Source organism: Rousettus aegyptiacus, unplaced genomic scaffold, assembly GCF_014176215.1.
Source record: "Rousettus aegyptiacus isolate mRouAeg1 unplaced genomic scaffold, mRouAeg1.p scaffold_m13_p_17, whole genome shotgun sequence".
Lineage (NCBI taxonomy): Eukaryota > Metazoa > Chordata > Mammalia > Chiroptera > Pteropodidae > Rousettus > Rousettus aegyptiacus.
The window spans coordinates 4,174,097-4,188,142 of record NW_023416292.1 but is presented as its reverse complement, the minus strand read 5'-3'; the positions used below and the strand labels follow the sequence as shown (position 1 = coordinate 4,188,142).

The following is a 14,046-nucleotide window of genomic DNA, read 5'->3' as shown; positions in this document are numbered from 1 at the left end:
AAGTTAGTTTTCAACCACCCCTTTTGCTTACGTTGCAAAAATTAAATCTTAAAGAAGTTCAACAAAATGCAAAGTTGGAGAGGTGGAGCTATAATCAGAAATGTTTGCCAGGAAACCTGTCATTCTGTGGCTTTATGAATGGGAGGCCTCATTGAACCCATGATATATAAAGGGGGACACAGTAGGTGAGGTCTGCACATCAGGGGCTTGCTCTTGCTCGACCAAACCACACAGCCGACTCGCAGGAGAGGGTAGAGCTCCACCATGCCCAGCTCAGCACTGCTCTGCTGCCTGGTCCTCCTGGCCGGGGTGGGGGCCAGCCGAGACCAGGGCACCCCGTCTGAGAACAGCTGCACCCACTTCCCAGCCAGCCTGCCCAGCATGCTTCACGAGCTCCGAGCTGCCTTCGACAAGGTGAAGGCTTTCTTTGTGAGTATGATGCCTTCCCGTCTATTTTTCCTGAGACCCCGTGAACTAGGCGCCCTGCTAGAGCTCTAAGAACCCTCCTTCTAGCTTGCCTCCATCACCAGCACCTATTCTCCCCAAACTTAAATTCTTAAGAGAGTCCCCCTGTCAAGCCAGGGCTTCAATGAATGTGCCGGAAAAGCTGCCTAAAAGATAAAAGCGTGCTCTCTCTCTCTTATGCTCAGAAACTTTTTATAAGATTCTGCTGGAGCCAGAGACATTATTGGCTGGGAGAAATCACAACGGGGTCATTAAGGCATAGATGCCCCAACCCTGTGTCAGGGAAGCAGTGATTGCCTCTGCTTAGAGCATTCCAGAACCTGAAAGGCTGAGAGTTAGGGAAGCACCATGCAGGGGAAACCTGCGTGAGTGGCTGCCTCCCATTCCCAGAGAGCCTTCAGCCCTGCCGGGGTGTCTGCAGGAGGAAGGAAGACAGGCAGAGACCACTGAGGGGCTGACACGGGCGGCCCCTTCGAACCTGATGCATCTCTGCAGGAAGAACACCAGGACCTTAGCCAGGCTTCTGTCCTGGCTTCCAAATCGGGCAGAATGTTTTAAATAACTTGATCCCCAAATGGAGGAGGACCTGACTTGACTGAGTTTCGGCAACAGTGAACGTCTCATTTTGAAAACTCTCCTTTCCATTTTTGGGCCAGGGCTGCATTGATTAAAAATCAAAACCTCTATAAATAAAGGACATTCACTTTAAGTATTTCCCCAAACCTTGGATTCATTCTCCTTTTGTTCTTCTTGCAGCAAATGAAGGACCAGCTGGACAACATATTGCTGAACGGGTCCTTGCTGGAGGACTTTAAGGTGAGAGCCAGGTGGATGGGTGGGGAGTATGCACTGTGACTAGGAGAAGGGAGATTCTGCTTCATGCCTGCAAAGAGTTGGGTCCTCTTCCTTCACTTTGAAAAGGAGAAGTGGGAAGATCTTAACTCAGCACATAGCCGGCCAGAGGGTTACCAAGGTCTCGGTCAAGCGGGGAGGAAGCTGGAGAGGAAAGGTTCCTGGGGACTAAGTTACCCTATCAAACTAGCAGCTGCAGCCCTTCCCACCAGTCACCACCCCTCTGCTCCTTCCCTTAGGGTTACCTGGGTTGCCAAGCCTTGTCGGAGATGATCCAGTTTTACCTGGAGGAGGTGATGCCCCAGGCTGAGAACCAGAGCCTGGACATCAAGAAACACGTGAACTCCCTTGGGGAAAAGCTGAAGACACTCAGGCTGAGGCTTCGGCGCTGCGTGAGTAACAGACCCGTTCTCTCAGACCCGTTCTCTCCCTCGCAGCTTTTCGGCTCTTCCCGAAACACCATCCCACACCCAGACACACAGACACAGAGTGGCAGGAGCTCTCTCATTTCTCTCTGAGCAGGAGTGGGGGTGGCTGCTAGGCATTTACATGTGAAGGCTTGCAAATAGCTTTCCTGTTATTTGTGAGTCATTTGTGGGTTATTAACTATTCGCCTCTCTCTTTATGAAAGGGGCCCAGAGCTTCAGTCAGGGCTCCCTTGTCCCTTGTGACCTAAGCACTGGGCCGGGCAGAAGGTACCAGGAGGTGAAGGTCCCTGGAGAGGGGAAACTCCACTTACCTCTTAATCTTGGACTTTAGAAAGCAAAGCTCTAGGGCCCCGAAATGACTGACAGGGTTTTCCCGAGTATTCTACAAACAATTGTTCTACAAACCATTCCCCAGGATAATTTATTTCTTCAACAGAAATGACACCCTCACTTCCGGTTTCCTTTGTTCTGTCGCTGATAATGGGAAATTGGTTGATTTGGATCTCTATTTGTGGGATGGGACAATGCAAAGGACTTGGTCCACAGAGTGGAGACTGTGTCTGTTCCTTGGGGACTTAGTAATGGTCTCCAGTGGCTGGAACTTAAGGGGAGGGACAGGACAGAGAAGCAGGAAAAAAACCGAATGGCTGGCTCAGCATCTAGTCAGCACCGGGCATTCTGCAAGAGGAAGCTCCAAGACCTGGGTTTTCATGCAAGCCTTGCAGACACGTTTCATCTCCTGGGCTGTGTTTCTCCTCGTCTGATGTGGAAGGATAAGCGATAGGGCTATAGGGGTGGGGAAGCATTCGGGACAAGCCTGGCCCCTTCTTCATGCCACCAGCTTATCCCCCAAGTGCTTTGGACTCAGGATCTGGGAACCAGTGTCTTTAACACTTTCTCTTTTTCTCCACAGCATCGCTTTCTACCCTGTGAAAATAAGAGCAAGGCAGTGGAGCAGGTGAAGAGTGCTTTTAGTAAGGTAAGCTTTAGATGGTGGCAAGGACGGTTAGGGGAACACGACCTCCGCCCACTCCCCAAGGGGCAGAGGCTGGCAGTTGCTAAGCAGGCCTCCTCCTTGACTAGGAGGGACTGTGGGAACCCAACAGATGGTGTGACCTCCCCAGTCAGCGAGGAGCTGTCGCCTGGGTTATATTTGTTTTCTGTGAAGTGTCTTTGGGGGTTTCTAAATGACTGCTCCCCGCCTTTGCAGCCCTGTGAGTTGAGCCAGTCAGCCACCTGTGAACACAGTGAGCTGGGTGCTGGGGAGAGTGACAAAGGAAACAGAAAGTAGCTTTTTGGGAATCCAGACTGATGCCACACGTGCAGGAAACTGACACGTGAATGTGCACACACAAACACACCTGGACTCCCCAAAATTCAGGCAGAGCAGGAAGCAGGATTCTCACTTATCTGGAGTTGGAACACGCTCGCTTTCCATCACTCACAACCCCCTCGGTGCTTGAGAATGTCAACTCTCAAATCAAATGTCTGTGAACATTTAAACCCTGTCCCAGAAAGCCTGTGGCCCGAGTCCTCTTCAGGGGCTGGGGATCAAGAGAGGGCTGGGTTCCACCATCAAGGGGACACAAATCCCCGGACATAGGCTAGAGCAGCGAGGTTGGGGGTCCTGCTCAATCTCTTGGTGGGAGAGAATAAACCTAAAAGAGTCTCCCTCTCTTCTCTCACTGTTTTGCTTTCAAAGTGGTTCCTCTAAGGGTCCTTCATCAAATTCTACATAAGCATTATGTAAGCACATGACCTTTAAAATTATTGTGCTTAGCAGAGTGGATGTTCCTCTTGCCACCATGAGGTATGCTTCATGTCAATGCACAGCCTCTCCCGAGGCAGCTGGGCATATCCTCAGGTTCCCTGGGTCCATTCTTTTCCTCCTGACTTGAGGGGTCAAGGGCAGCTTCCGGGCCCCAGGGTCATGACTATCCAAGCAAGGGACCCACTGACTGACTTGCTCAATTTGTGTTTTCACCAAACATTTCTTATCTTCCTACACAGCTCCAAGAGAAAGGGGTCTACAAAGCCATGAGCGAGTTTGACATCTTCATCAACTACATAGAAACCTACATGACAATGAAGATGAAAAAATGAAACATCCTAAGGAACAAAACATCCAGGGTGGCGACTCTACTAGACCCTGGGACACAAATTGGAGATCTTCAAAATCTAACCCAGGGTTCCGGGAGCCAAACCAACTCCTCAGGAACCCTGCCATACCTCTCCCCTAGAATATTTATTACCTCTGATACCTCAACTCCCCCTTCTATTTATTTACTGAGCTTCTCTGTGAACTATTTAGAAAGAAGCCCAATATTATAATTTAGTTCAATATTTATTATTTTCTCCTGTGTTTAAGCTGTTTCCATAGGGTAATACCCTATGGTATTTAAGTGTTTTAAGAGAAATTGTAAATTATATAAGGAAAAAAAAGTTTCTTGGGGAGCCGCCTGAAGCTTCCATTCCAAGCCTGACCACACTTGGTATGAGCTCTTTTCCCTCACCTCCCTCTAATTTATTTTGTCCCTAGGCCTGGGGCTCCCAGAGTGTTACAAAGACTCTTAACCTCTTAGGGAGAGAACCTAGGGAGCCCCTCAGTTAATGAATATTCCAGTGGCTCAGAGGGATTCCCCTGACCTTGTTTTCCAATCACTTTTTTCTTGAAAGCTGTGGCTAGCTTGTTATTTATAACAACCTAAAATTGGTTCTAATAGAACTCAATTTTAACTAGAAGCAATTCAATTCCTCTGGGAATGTTACATTGTTTGTCTGTCTTCATAGCAGATTTTAATTTTGAATAAATAAATGAGTCTTATTAAAATCATGTATGGTGTCAGTTGACTTTTGTCTGATGAAAATTATTCCCTCAAAGTCTCCAAGACAGAAGAGAGTAGATGAATGAATTCTGTGTTCCAGAGGAAGAAGCCAGCTACCCTCTCCCCGAGTGTGAAGGCTCCAAATCTGAGCAGGGGAAATAGGTATTCTTCCTCCAAAAACCAGCAGCAAAGACCATTATAGTCTTCCTGTAAACTTAATCTTTTAAAAAATTATTCTTAAATCCTTCAAGAACATGCTGATTTTCAAGGCTAAGGAAGATTATTTACATACCAGAATTAGAAAGATAGGCAGAAGTTGTTTAGTGGCTTCGTTGTTTGTTTTGTTTTGTTTTTGTTGGTGGTGTCGTTTTTTGCTTCTTTAAGCACCAAAGGTCCAGAGGTGAATACTAGTGTGCCTGGGTTATCATCAGAATGAAGATGGACTGCTGTCATGGCCCTGGCACTATGAGATGGTCCCCGTGCATACAATTAGTTTTTATTAGTATTCACAGCTAAAAACTCCTACCAAACCCTTCTTGAGCTGAGATCAAAGGGAATTAGCTGGTCCCGGTAAAGTAGAAGACAAGCAAATTAGCCCACCTGATAGGATACCAAAGGATTTAAGTTGCCGCCACTCCTCCTCGAGCCATCAGAAAGATGTGAGATTGGCTTCTGATTGCGGTCTGCTGGGAGGGGCATGGTGGCTGGGGAAACCCTACTCAAAGCCCAGTGGCTTGGAGAGAGGGAGAAAGAATAGACTGAGTAAACACTGGTCCCCCTCACACTCTGCCTAGGCATCCCTGGTCCAGGGTAGGGTGGGACTGGCTGTGGTCAGTTTTCAGTAAGACCTGACTCATTTCGGTTAAAGTAACCATAGGAAGGAAGTGGGGAGCATCAAAGCTGAAATTCTGAGATGAAAGGTTAGGTTTAAGAATGGAGGCTAGCAGAAGACAAGGAAAGAAGGAGCGAGGCTGTTTATCGCTAAGGCTTTCTATACTGAAACAGAGAAGCCATGAGTCCCTCAGCCAGGAAAGTCTGGATAGTTAGGACTCTCTTCAAGGCCCTGCACACTAACTTAAGTTTGAGGTTGGCACCTCATGTGAGGGACGTGGGCATCTGAAACCAACAGATAGAAACTCCCCTGGGGAAGCCACACAGCTGATACTACAACAACTACGATGTGTCGAGCACTTATTTTGAGCTAGTCAGTACTAGGCATGTATGTATCAGGCATACTATATAGTATTTTGTTGCTATTTTCTATAAGAGGAAACTGACTCAGAAACGGCGATATGGCTTGGCCATGGTGGTAATGTGGAGAATGGAGAACTGAGAACAGCACAAAATGCCTTTCCCTTTGTATTAATTATCCATTGTTGTCCCCTGCCCCCAAGTTTAGCAGCTTAAAACCACAAACATGTTATCTCACAGTCTCTTGTAGATCAGGAATCTGAGAGTGGCAACTAGGGGTTCTGGCTCAGAATCTCTAATCAGTTTGCAGTCAAAATGGCAGCGAGGGCTACAATCACTTGAAGGTTTGACTGGAACTGGACAATTCACATCCAAGGTGGCTATTGGCAGGAAACCTCAGTTCCTCACTGGCTATTGGCCAGTGGCCTTGGTTCCTTACTACGTGTGCCTTTCCGATATGCGTGGCTACTTGTGTGTCTTCACAACATGTAGTTGTCCTCCCTAGACCCCATGATCTGAGAGAGAACAAAGAGATAGTCATAGTGTCTTTCAGACCTAATCTCGGAAATCTCACACAATCACTCTGCCACATTCCATCTATTAGAAGTGAGTTGGTAAGTATATTCCATACTCAAGGGGAGAAGAGTTAGAGCCCACGTTTTAAAGGGATGAGTACCAAAGAATTTGTGGACAAAATTTTAATATTATTACACCCTTCTAAAAATTTAGAAGAAATAGCTATACTTATGAATGATGCAGCAGGAGCCTGGGCTGGGGGGAAGCAGAGGATGGGAGCAGGGGTCAACGTGCACAGAGGCGCCATCGTCACGAACACCACCCTCCTTCAGCCCTCTCTCTTGTTGGCTCAGTCTAATAGTTTATTTCTCTGAGCCTCAGTTTCTCATCTGGAAAACTAGCAAAACTTCTTTCCCAGGTGTTATGGACTGAATGTTTGTGTCCCTTTAAAATTTATATGCCGAAGCCCCAACCCACGGTGTGATGGATGGCGTTTGGAGGTGGGGCCTTTTGAAGGTAATTAAGCTTAGAGATAGAGGATTGTTTTTGAACAATTCCCAAAATTTGAAAAATCTGAATGAAATTGTACATTTTTATCCCCACTTCCCGTAAGTCTGCACAGGCTCATTTACAAACATTTCTATGTGCTTGGCCAGAGTAATAGTCACTTTGTATGAAAATATGGGTTGTCTTCTGCTAATCAGAGGCTCTGGTAGCGATCTATTATATTTTTGTTTAACAAAATCAGAAAATGGAATTATTTCCTTAAATATTTTTAACCAGTCAAAATATTTCAAAATAGAGATTCCTTTGAGAAAATTAATAGCAGCAGTCTTTTGTGGTCAAAAGCTTCAAAACCACTAAATTAGATGACATCCAGTTCCCCTCGAGCCCATTGTTTCTAATTCTAGAGTCGGATTCCTGCACTCAGCTAGTCCCGGTGCACCTTGAACCCTCTGGGACACATTCCTTTGTCTACATAGTCTGCACTGGAAGTTTTCCAGACAGCTTCCCAGTCATCTGTACAGTATCAACAGCTTTCTCTCCCAGCAGGGTAGAGCAGCCACAGAGCCCTGAGCTTCCAGAAGCCTCCTAAAGAGCTGAAGAGGACATGGGGGAGATAAAGGACCTGCGGGGAAGTAACGCGGCACAGGCGCGACGTGCACGGCCTGGAGTCTGCGCCACCGCCGGAGCCTGTTGAACTCGGGCTCCAAGCTGCGCGACCTTGGGACGTCCCTTGCCTCAGCATTCTCTTCTTTAACATAGAGAGAATAATCATCCCTTCGATGTGCTGTTGGAAAATAATAAAGGCATGAATACATGTAAAGCACAGAGTAAACACTTAGTGAAAAGCAGCTTTTCCCCTTAGACTTTTGGAAAAATGCTCACGTGGAACCACCCAGTAAGATCAGTGCTAAAACCATGGAAATCAGCTGGGTACATCTTGTGTGTCAATCACCCGACCTGGACTTTCCCTTACAACGTCTTCTGCCTCCGTGTATACTACTGTGTTTAGTAAGGGAACATGGACCATCCCTGCGCTTGGGAGAGAAAGAAATAAAATGGCATTTTTTTGAGTTTCTGAAGTTTGTTTCAGAAATACTTGGCTTGGTGAAATAAATATCTATATATGAATTATAGCCACTGGAGTTACATAAGTCCAGTAAACTGCTTAACATAGTCATCTAATTACCATTCAGAGAAATAATAGTTACACATGACATTAAATATAAGTTTGATTAACTATGTAAAAGTTTTATTGATTACAGCACTGGGTTTTGTTCAGATATGCTTATTATCTGCCACTGTTGCTTATCTGCTAGCAACCTGAAAAATGAAACAGCTTACTACTGTTTCAGAATAACCAGCCAAGCACCACTCGGAGAGTTGGAGAACTCGGGTTTATTGCGCCAACAATCCCAGAAGAGCTAGTGCTCTGATGATCTGGGCCCCGAGCTCAAGGGTAAATATACTTTTATAGGGCTTATCTGCACAGTTACAGTTTTACAGTTGGCATGGACTGATTGTTTAATTTGTCCTCGGGCGGTTACAGAGCCCAGGAGTTGCTATGGGCTGCTGAGCTCCCGAGTTACTATGGGTTACAGAGCCAGGCGCTGCTATAGGCTACAGGCAATTACAGGGCATGAGATTTTCAAACAGGAACTTAGGCAATACATCTGTTATCTAGACAGAACAAGCAAAAGAGGAGGATGAGTCTTTAGCTACTCTAGAGGTCACCCTACTCTTCAGCTATGCAGCAAACATGTCTACAGAAGCAGAACAAAGAGCTGTTTACAAAGTTAATCATTTGAGTGAAAAATTCCTTTTCACTACTTTGCTTTTACTCTTACTATTATATTTTAAAAAAATTTTTCCCCAAAGTCAAGAAGCCATTGCATGACAGAGCCTATAGTTCATCTAATATACAACCCAGAATCACATGCCTATTTAAAGACGTCTTAGATTAGAAGAAGGGGATATTATTTCCCCAGCATAAATATGCAGAATAAATAACTAATCTAGGCTCCTTGTAGAATAATCTTTATATTCATATGTGACAAGGATGAGACTCAAATCAAAACAGAGGCAGTCTGGCTTCTCCCTGGCCTTTGCCAAATTGCAGGTTTTATGAGGTGCACATTTATTCACCCAGAACCTATTATGCTCTCAGTACCACGCTGGGTGCAAATGCAGTGAATAAACAGACATGATGTCTACCTTTATGGATTTATTAGCTATTATAGAAAAATATATTATAAAGTTAACTACACAATTTTATTATAATTGTGATATCTACTAAATGAGAAGTGGGAGCTTTTAACAGATCAACTAACCTAAACTCGGGGTTAGGGGGAGGCTTCCATGAGAAGGTGGCAATCAGCTGGACATGAAGGATGACTAGGAGAGGGCCAAATGAAGAGGGAGGTGATGAGGACCTTAGGCAGACAGAGCCACATATTTAAAGACCCCTTAGAACAGCAAAGAGTGGTAGGGAGGGGGCCGTCTCTGAAGCAAGGGTAGATTTGTGTTGATCTCACCCTAGCTAGACTCTGGGCCCTCTTTGGGACTCTGTGGCTTCTCCATCTCCTCTTGTGTTCTGAGGCCCTAGAACAGGAAGGAACTTAAACTATTTAAGGGACTAAAAGGTGATGCACAACAAATGAGGGACCTTATGCATGAGGGAGAGAGATTAAAGATGAGCTGAAAGAAATGGGCAGGGTTAAAAAAAAAAATAGACTTTAACGTAAGAGCAAAGGACAGCCACTGAAGGATATAAAGTAGAGCAGAGAAGACAGATCTTCTGAATAAGACCCTTTAAGGTCCATTTGTCCAGAGAAGAGGAAATTGTAGTCTAGACTAAGGTGACAATAAATGGGAAAGGAAAGAGGTGCAAGTGTTCAAATATCAGCAACTACTTAGATGACAGCGGTAACAGCAGGTGATGGTCAAGATAAACTTCAGATATCTGGCCTGGACAACTGGATAGAGAAGAAACAGGTTTCGAGGGGAAGGTGATACATTATACACTGGCCCTGCTGAGTTGGAGGTGCCTCCGAGACCCAGAATGTGTCCAGAGTGGTCAGCTGGACATGGAATGTACTCTAGAGATAAATAAGTGGGTGTCTTTTTTATAGAGATGGTAAGTAAAGTCACGGGAGTGGAGAAAACCACTAATGGAAAGCATCTAGAGTGAGAAGAGAAAAGAGCCAAGAACCCAGTCCTGGAGAAGTCAGATATTTATAAGTTGGAGCAGGAGATGCTGACAAAAGAACTTGTAAAGAGAAGCCTGAGTGATAAAAAGAAACTCCAGGAGAGAGTGTCATGCCTGAGGACAAGAAAGAAAACTATTTCAAGAAAGAGAGAATGGTTGACTGGACCAAATGCTATTGAGAGGCGAAGTAAGATGAAGACAGAAAGAGCTCCTAGTGGATATGACAAGTGGGGGCACCGATGACTTCATCAAGAAGAGTGCAGAGGAGCGCCACTGGTCAGAGATAGCATTGTGCATTCAATGGGAGGTTAAAAAGTGGGGTGACAGGTGTGGATAACTCTTTCGAGATATTGGACCAATAGAGGAGGAAAAGAAGTTGAAGATCGAGGAGTGAAATTGGAGAAATAATGAGGAAAGACAGCTCCCTCAGGAAGCAGGAGGGGATAGCATGCAGGTAGAGGAAAAGACAGCCCTTGGAAGGAGGAGAAATGCCTTCATCGAATAATAACAGGAAGGAAGTAGGGACAGTGGGTACAGGAGCAAGTTGGTTTGAAGATTTGTTGGCAGGAAGTTGAGGTTATTTCCATCAGATTGTTTCTATTTTTCTCTGCATAGAGTGAATAAAAAGGAGAGAATGTAAGTAGATTTGAGGAGAGAAAAAAAAGATTTGAAATGATATTGTAAATATGTGGAAAGCAAAGAACTCTAGAGAAATATAGTAGATTTCTAGGTAGTGTGAAGCCCAGTTGAGGTCGGTGATCATGAATTGAAGAGGTCTGCCAGATCGTATAATTTTTCTCAGGATTCTCTTGGCCACCTAAAGTGAACACACAGCAGAACTGTTTTGCCCTCTGGATCTAATAAAAGGACAAGGGGGAGAGAAAAGTGAGAATATAGGTAAGAGCCTGACTGGAAGATGGACCCAGGATTCCAAGTTGAATAATGACGGAAGTGAAGACAGGATAGAGGTGATAAAAAGGGATAATTTAGATGAGTCAACGGACGGAAGGTTCTGTTAAAGTCAAGGAACAATTTCAGTGGCAGTATCTGAATAACAAAGGAGAGAAGGCAGTGACCAGAGAGTAGAAAGACTAAATGGAGAGGTTTTAAAGGTCCCAACCTTTATGGCACCAGGGACCAGTGCTTCTATGAGAATCTAATGCCTGCAAATACAGATGAGGCTTCACTCACCTGCCTGCCGCTTATCTCTTGCTGTGTGGCCCGGTTCCTAACAGGCCACAGAACAGTACTGGTCCACGGCCCACGTCTTGGGGACCCCTGCTCTAACCATTAGAGAAGATGGCTTAATTAAAGCTGAGGGAAAAGGGAATTAGAAATATGGAAGTCACATTTTGGATAAGTCCTCCACAAAGACACTGAAGTCAATCAGGCTCATGGCAGTAGAAGGAAGGGAGTGGAAAGAAGAATATGAGATAGGTGCTCGAATTATTTGAAAAAGGGACGTAGAAGATGCTTGAGCATCCTGAGGCTGCTGGTGGATTCTAACTTCCACATACCTGGAGTTCTCTGCATTACATACGCTGGACAAAGGATCATTTTAGGTTTTCTAAATCTTAGAGAACAGATCCAGGCAGCAAATTCTTGGATTTTTTGGAAAACTCCCTAATATAGACTTGTTGGAATTTCCTAGTAAATAAAAGGACCTATACATTTGTAAACATACCTTACCAAATTAAAGTCACTTTTACGTCAGAAAAATAACAAATGTGCAAGCACTAATTACACGCAACCCTAGTCACCCAAATCAAGAGGCTTATAATTTTTGCCACAATGAGTCATCACTTAATGACACATCCAACTGGGAACCTCCAGCAAATCTTCAAACATAGATTTTTGCCTCCTATTTGCAGGTTTTTACTGCCCCCACCCCGCCCCGCTGAACCTCTTCCATCTCGCATATTCCCATTGTGCTCAATCTCTTTCTTACGTAGCAAGAGGATTGAAAATCACCATCAAGAAAGTGTTCTCCCAAATGTGATATAAGCCTTTTGATTAAAATAGAAGTCCTCATGAAAAGAGCAGTGCGAAATCTAACTTCTTCCTTTAATGTTTGGCTCAGCATTACAACCAGTAATTCTCCCACCTTCATCTCAACCGAGGCATCAGAGCATCACATATCCTGAGCTGCGGCCTGGGGTGGGGAGGATGGAGGGAGAACGACGTCTGAGTCAGTGCTGCTCAGTGTGGCCGGAAGACCAGTACTAGTCCACAAACCGGTTACGAGTCCGTGGCAAGGGAAGTTCAGAAATGAGGAGTAACTTGATAGCAATTTGACAGAGTACCTTTTGTTTGTTAGACTGAATCATTGAAAATAGAGCTTGTATTTTGAATATCTTTATAATTTTTCTCATTTTATTCTCCTGGTAATTATCTTCTGTTTTATAAAAATGTTGATCCACAACACACTGGAATTTTTAAAAATTTAATTCTTAGTCAAAGGTAGTCTGAGAAGTATGGGTCTAAATCGCACTCCCCGATTTATTCCTAGACCCATGAAAACTTGAAGTTAGAAGAAAGAAGTGGTGAAATACAGATGGTGGGAGGGCATATATCATACTGAGAACTGATTTCAAATCCGCATTTTACCACTTACTGTTGACCTTGGGTAAATTACCTAATTTCAATTCCTTATATGAAGAGGAGGATAATACTCCTTGACTTGCAGATTCAAGATGAAGATGACATAAGAAACTTTGCTGCTGGCTTTGCACAATAGCAGGCCCAGAGTAAAGACTGTGAATTGCCTTAAAGGCCATTGGATTGAACCTATAACCTATTGCTTCAGTGAGAATCTTGGGCTCCAATGAACCAACCACAGGTACCTCAGCAAGGGCATCATATCCTGATAAGGACTCCCAGTTCAGGCAAGGCAAGTGGTACTGGCCAGGTCATCTCTCCCCTTGTCTTTATCATACCTAAAAGAACTTACCATCCTAACTAGGAAGCCATGTGGCAGCCACTCTTGACTGCCATTCTTCCCTCCTCTCGTGATAACCCTGATTTTTGGTCAAGTATCAGACATCCATGTGCTTAAAAGCAGCTGTGCCTCTCCCAGGGTAATTCCATTTTCTCTGCCTAGCGACTGGTTCAGGAATGGGTTTGTAATATAATCTGGTCAATGAGACATGAAGAGAGGTTGGCTGAAGAACTATTGGAAAATGTTTTTCTAGCAAGAAAAGTAGATTTTTTTTTCTGTCTCTGGCTTTTGTCCACTTCTAAAGCTTGGAATTGTTGAAGCCTTCTTGTGACAATGGGGGGACTCAACCTAAAACAATAAATCAACAGGTGGAAAATAGCAAACAGAATAATGGAAAGATATCGGTCCTTGATGACTTTGTAAAACCCATGAATTAATCAATACAAAATAAGAACTAGCTCAGAATTTCTAATATGTGAGATAATAATTTTCCTTTTGACTAAGTCACTGTTGAGTTTTGGGTTACTCGAAGCCAAAAGTATGTACAAAAAATATACGTAAACTCTCGGTCTATAAACAGTTAGACAACTTCAATCCTGGGGCTTCCCCTACCCGCTTTTTCTTCTGAGCAATTGAGTCACCTCTGACTCATCCGCTGAACTCCAGATATTTGAGGGAGTTCAGGATAGGCAAGGAGTCCATTTGCCTTCACCACAGGACATGACTCCTGAGTTTCGGCAAATTCTGAGGCCAGCCCCTGTTCCATCCTCCTCATCAGTTTCATTTAAGGAAAGCAGAGCTTTGCAGAGCTAAATGCAGACTCTGATGCTGTCGACGATATGTGTGAAATGCACCTGATTGTGTATGTGGCCCAGCCAACCTTTCTCACGGGGCTCTGCCATCCTGTCCCCTTTCTCCTGAAGTGGACTCTCCTTGACTGCTCTTCCTCATTCTCTAAGGCCCTTTTTCAAATGCCTGCTCTTCTTTGAAGCCCTCCACCACAGTGAAGGACCACACAGTTATCTCCCCATTGGCCAAACCACTGTACTGCACATTTAGACAACTGATGATGTTCTGAAAGCTTCTGCCTTCTAATTGCTTCCTGCGAGCTTGACACTG

At 44.6% G+C, this 14,046-nt stretch overlaps 2 protein-coding genes across 4 annotated transcripts in view; one reads left to right on the top strand and one right to left on the bottom strand.

Annotated features, from left to right (window-relative positions):
• IL19 (interleukin 19) overlaps positions 1-1,663 on the bottom strand; it is a 64,676-nt gene extending 63,013 nt beyond the window's left edge. For 2 of the 3 annotated variants that reach the window (XM_016129277.2, XM_036234451.1), the window contains exon 1: positions 1,563-1,663. The gene's annotated coding sequence lies outside the window, so the exon portion shown is untranslated. The remainder of the gene's footprint in view (positions 1-1,562) is intronic. The other variant, XM_016129278.2, reaches the window with a different exon arrangement.
• On the top strand, positions 71-6,311 carry IL10 (interleukin 10). The gene is made up of 5 exons (XM_016129276.2): positions 71-429; positions 1,222-1,281; positions 1,557-1,709; positions 2,659-2,724; positions 3,756-6,311. Exons 1-5 carry the CDS (start codon positions 265-267, stop codon positions 3,846-3,848), a joined length of 537 nt encoding a protein of 178 aa, XP_015984762.1. The 5' UTR covers positions 71-264; the 3' UTR covers positions 3,849-6,311.
• The last annotated feature ends 7,735 nt before the right edge of the window (positions 6,312-14,046 follow it).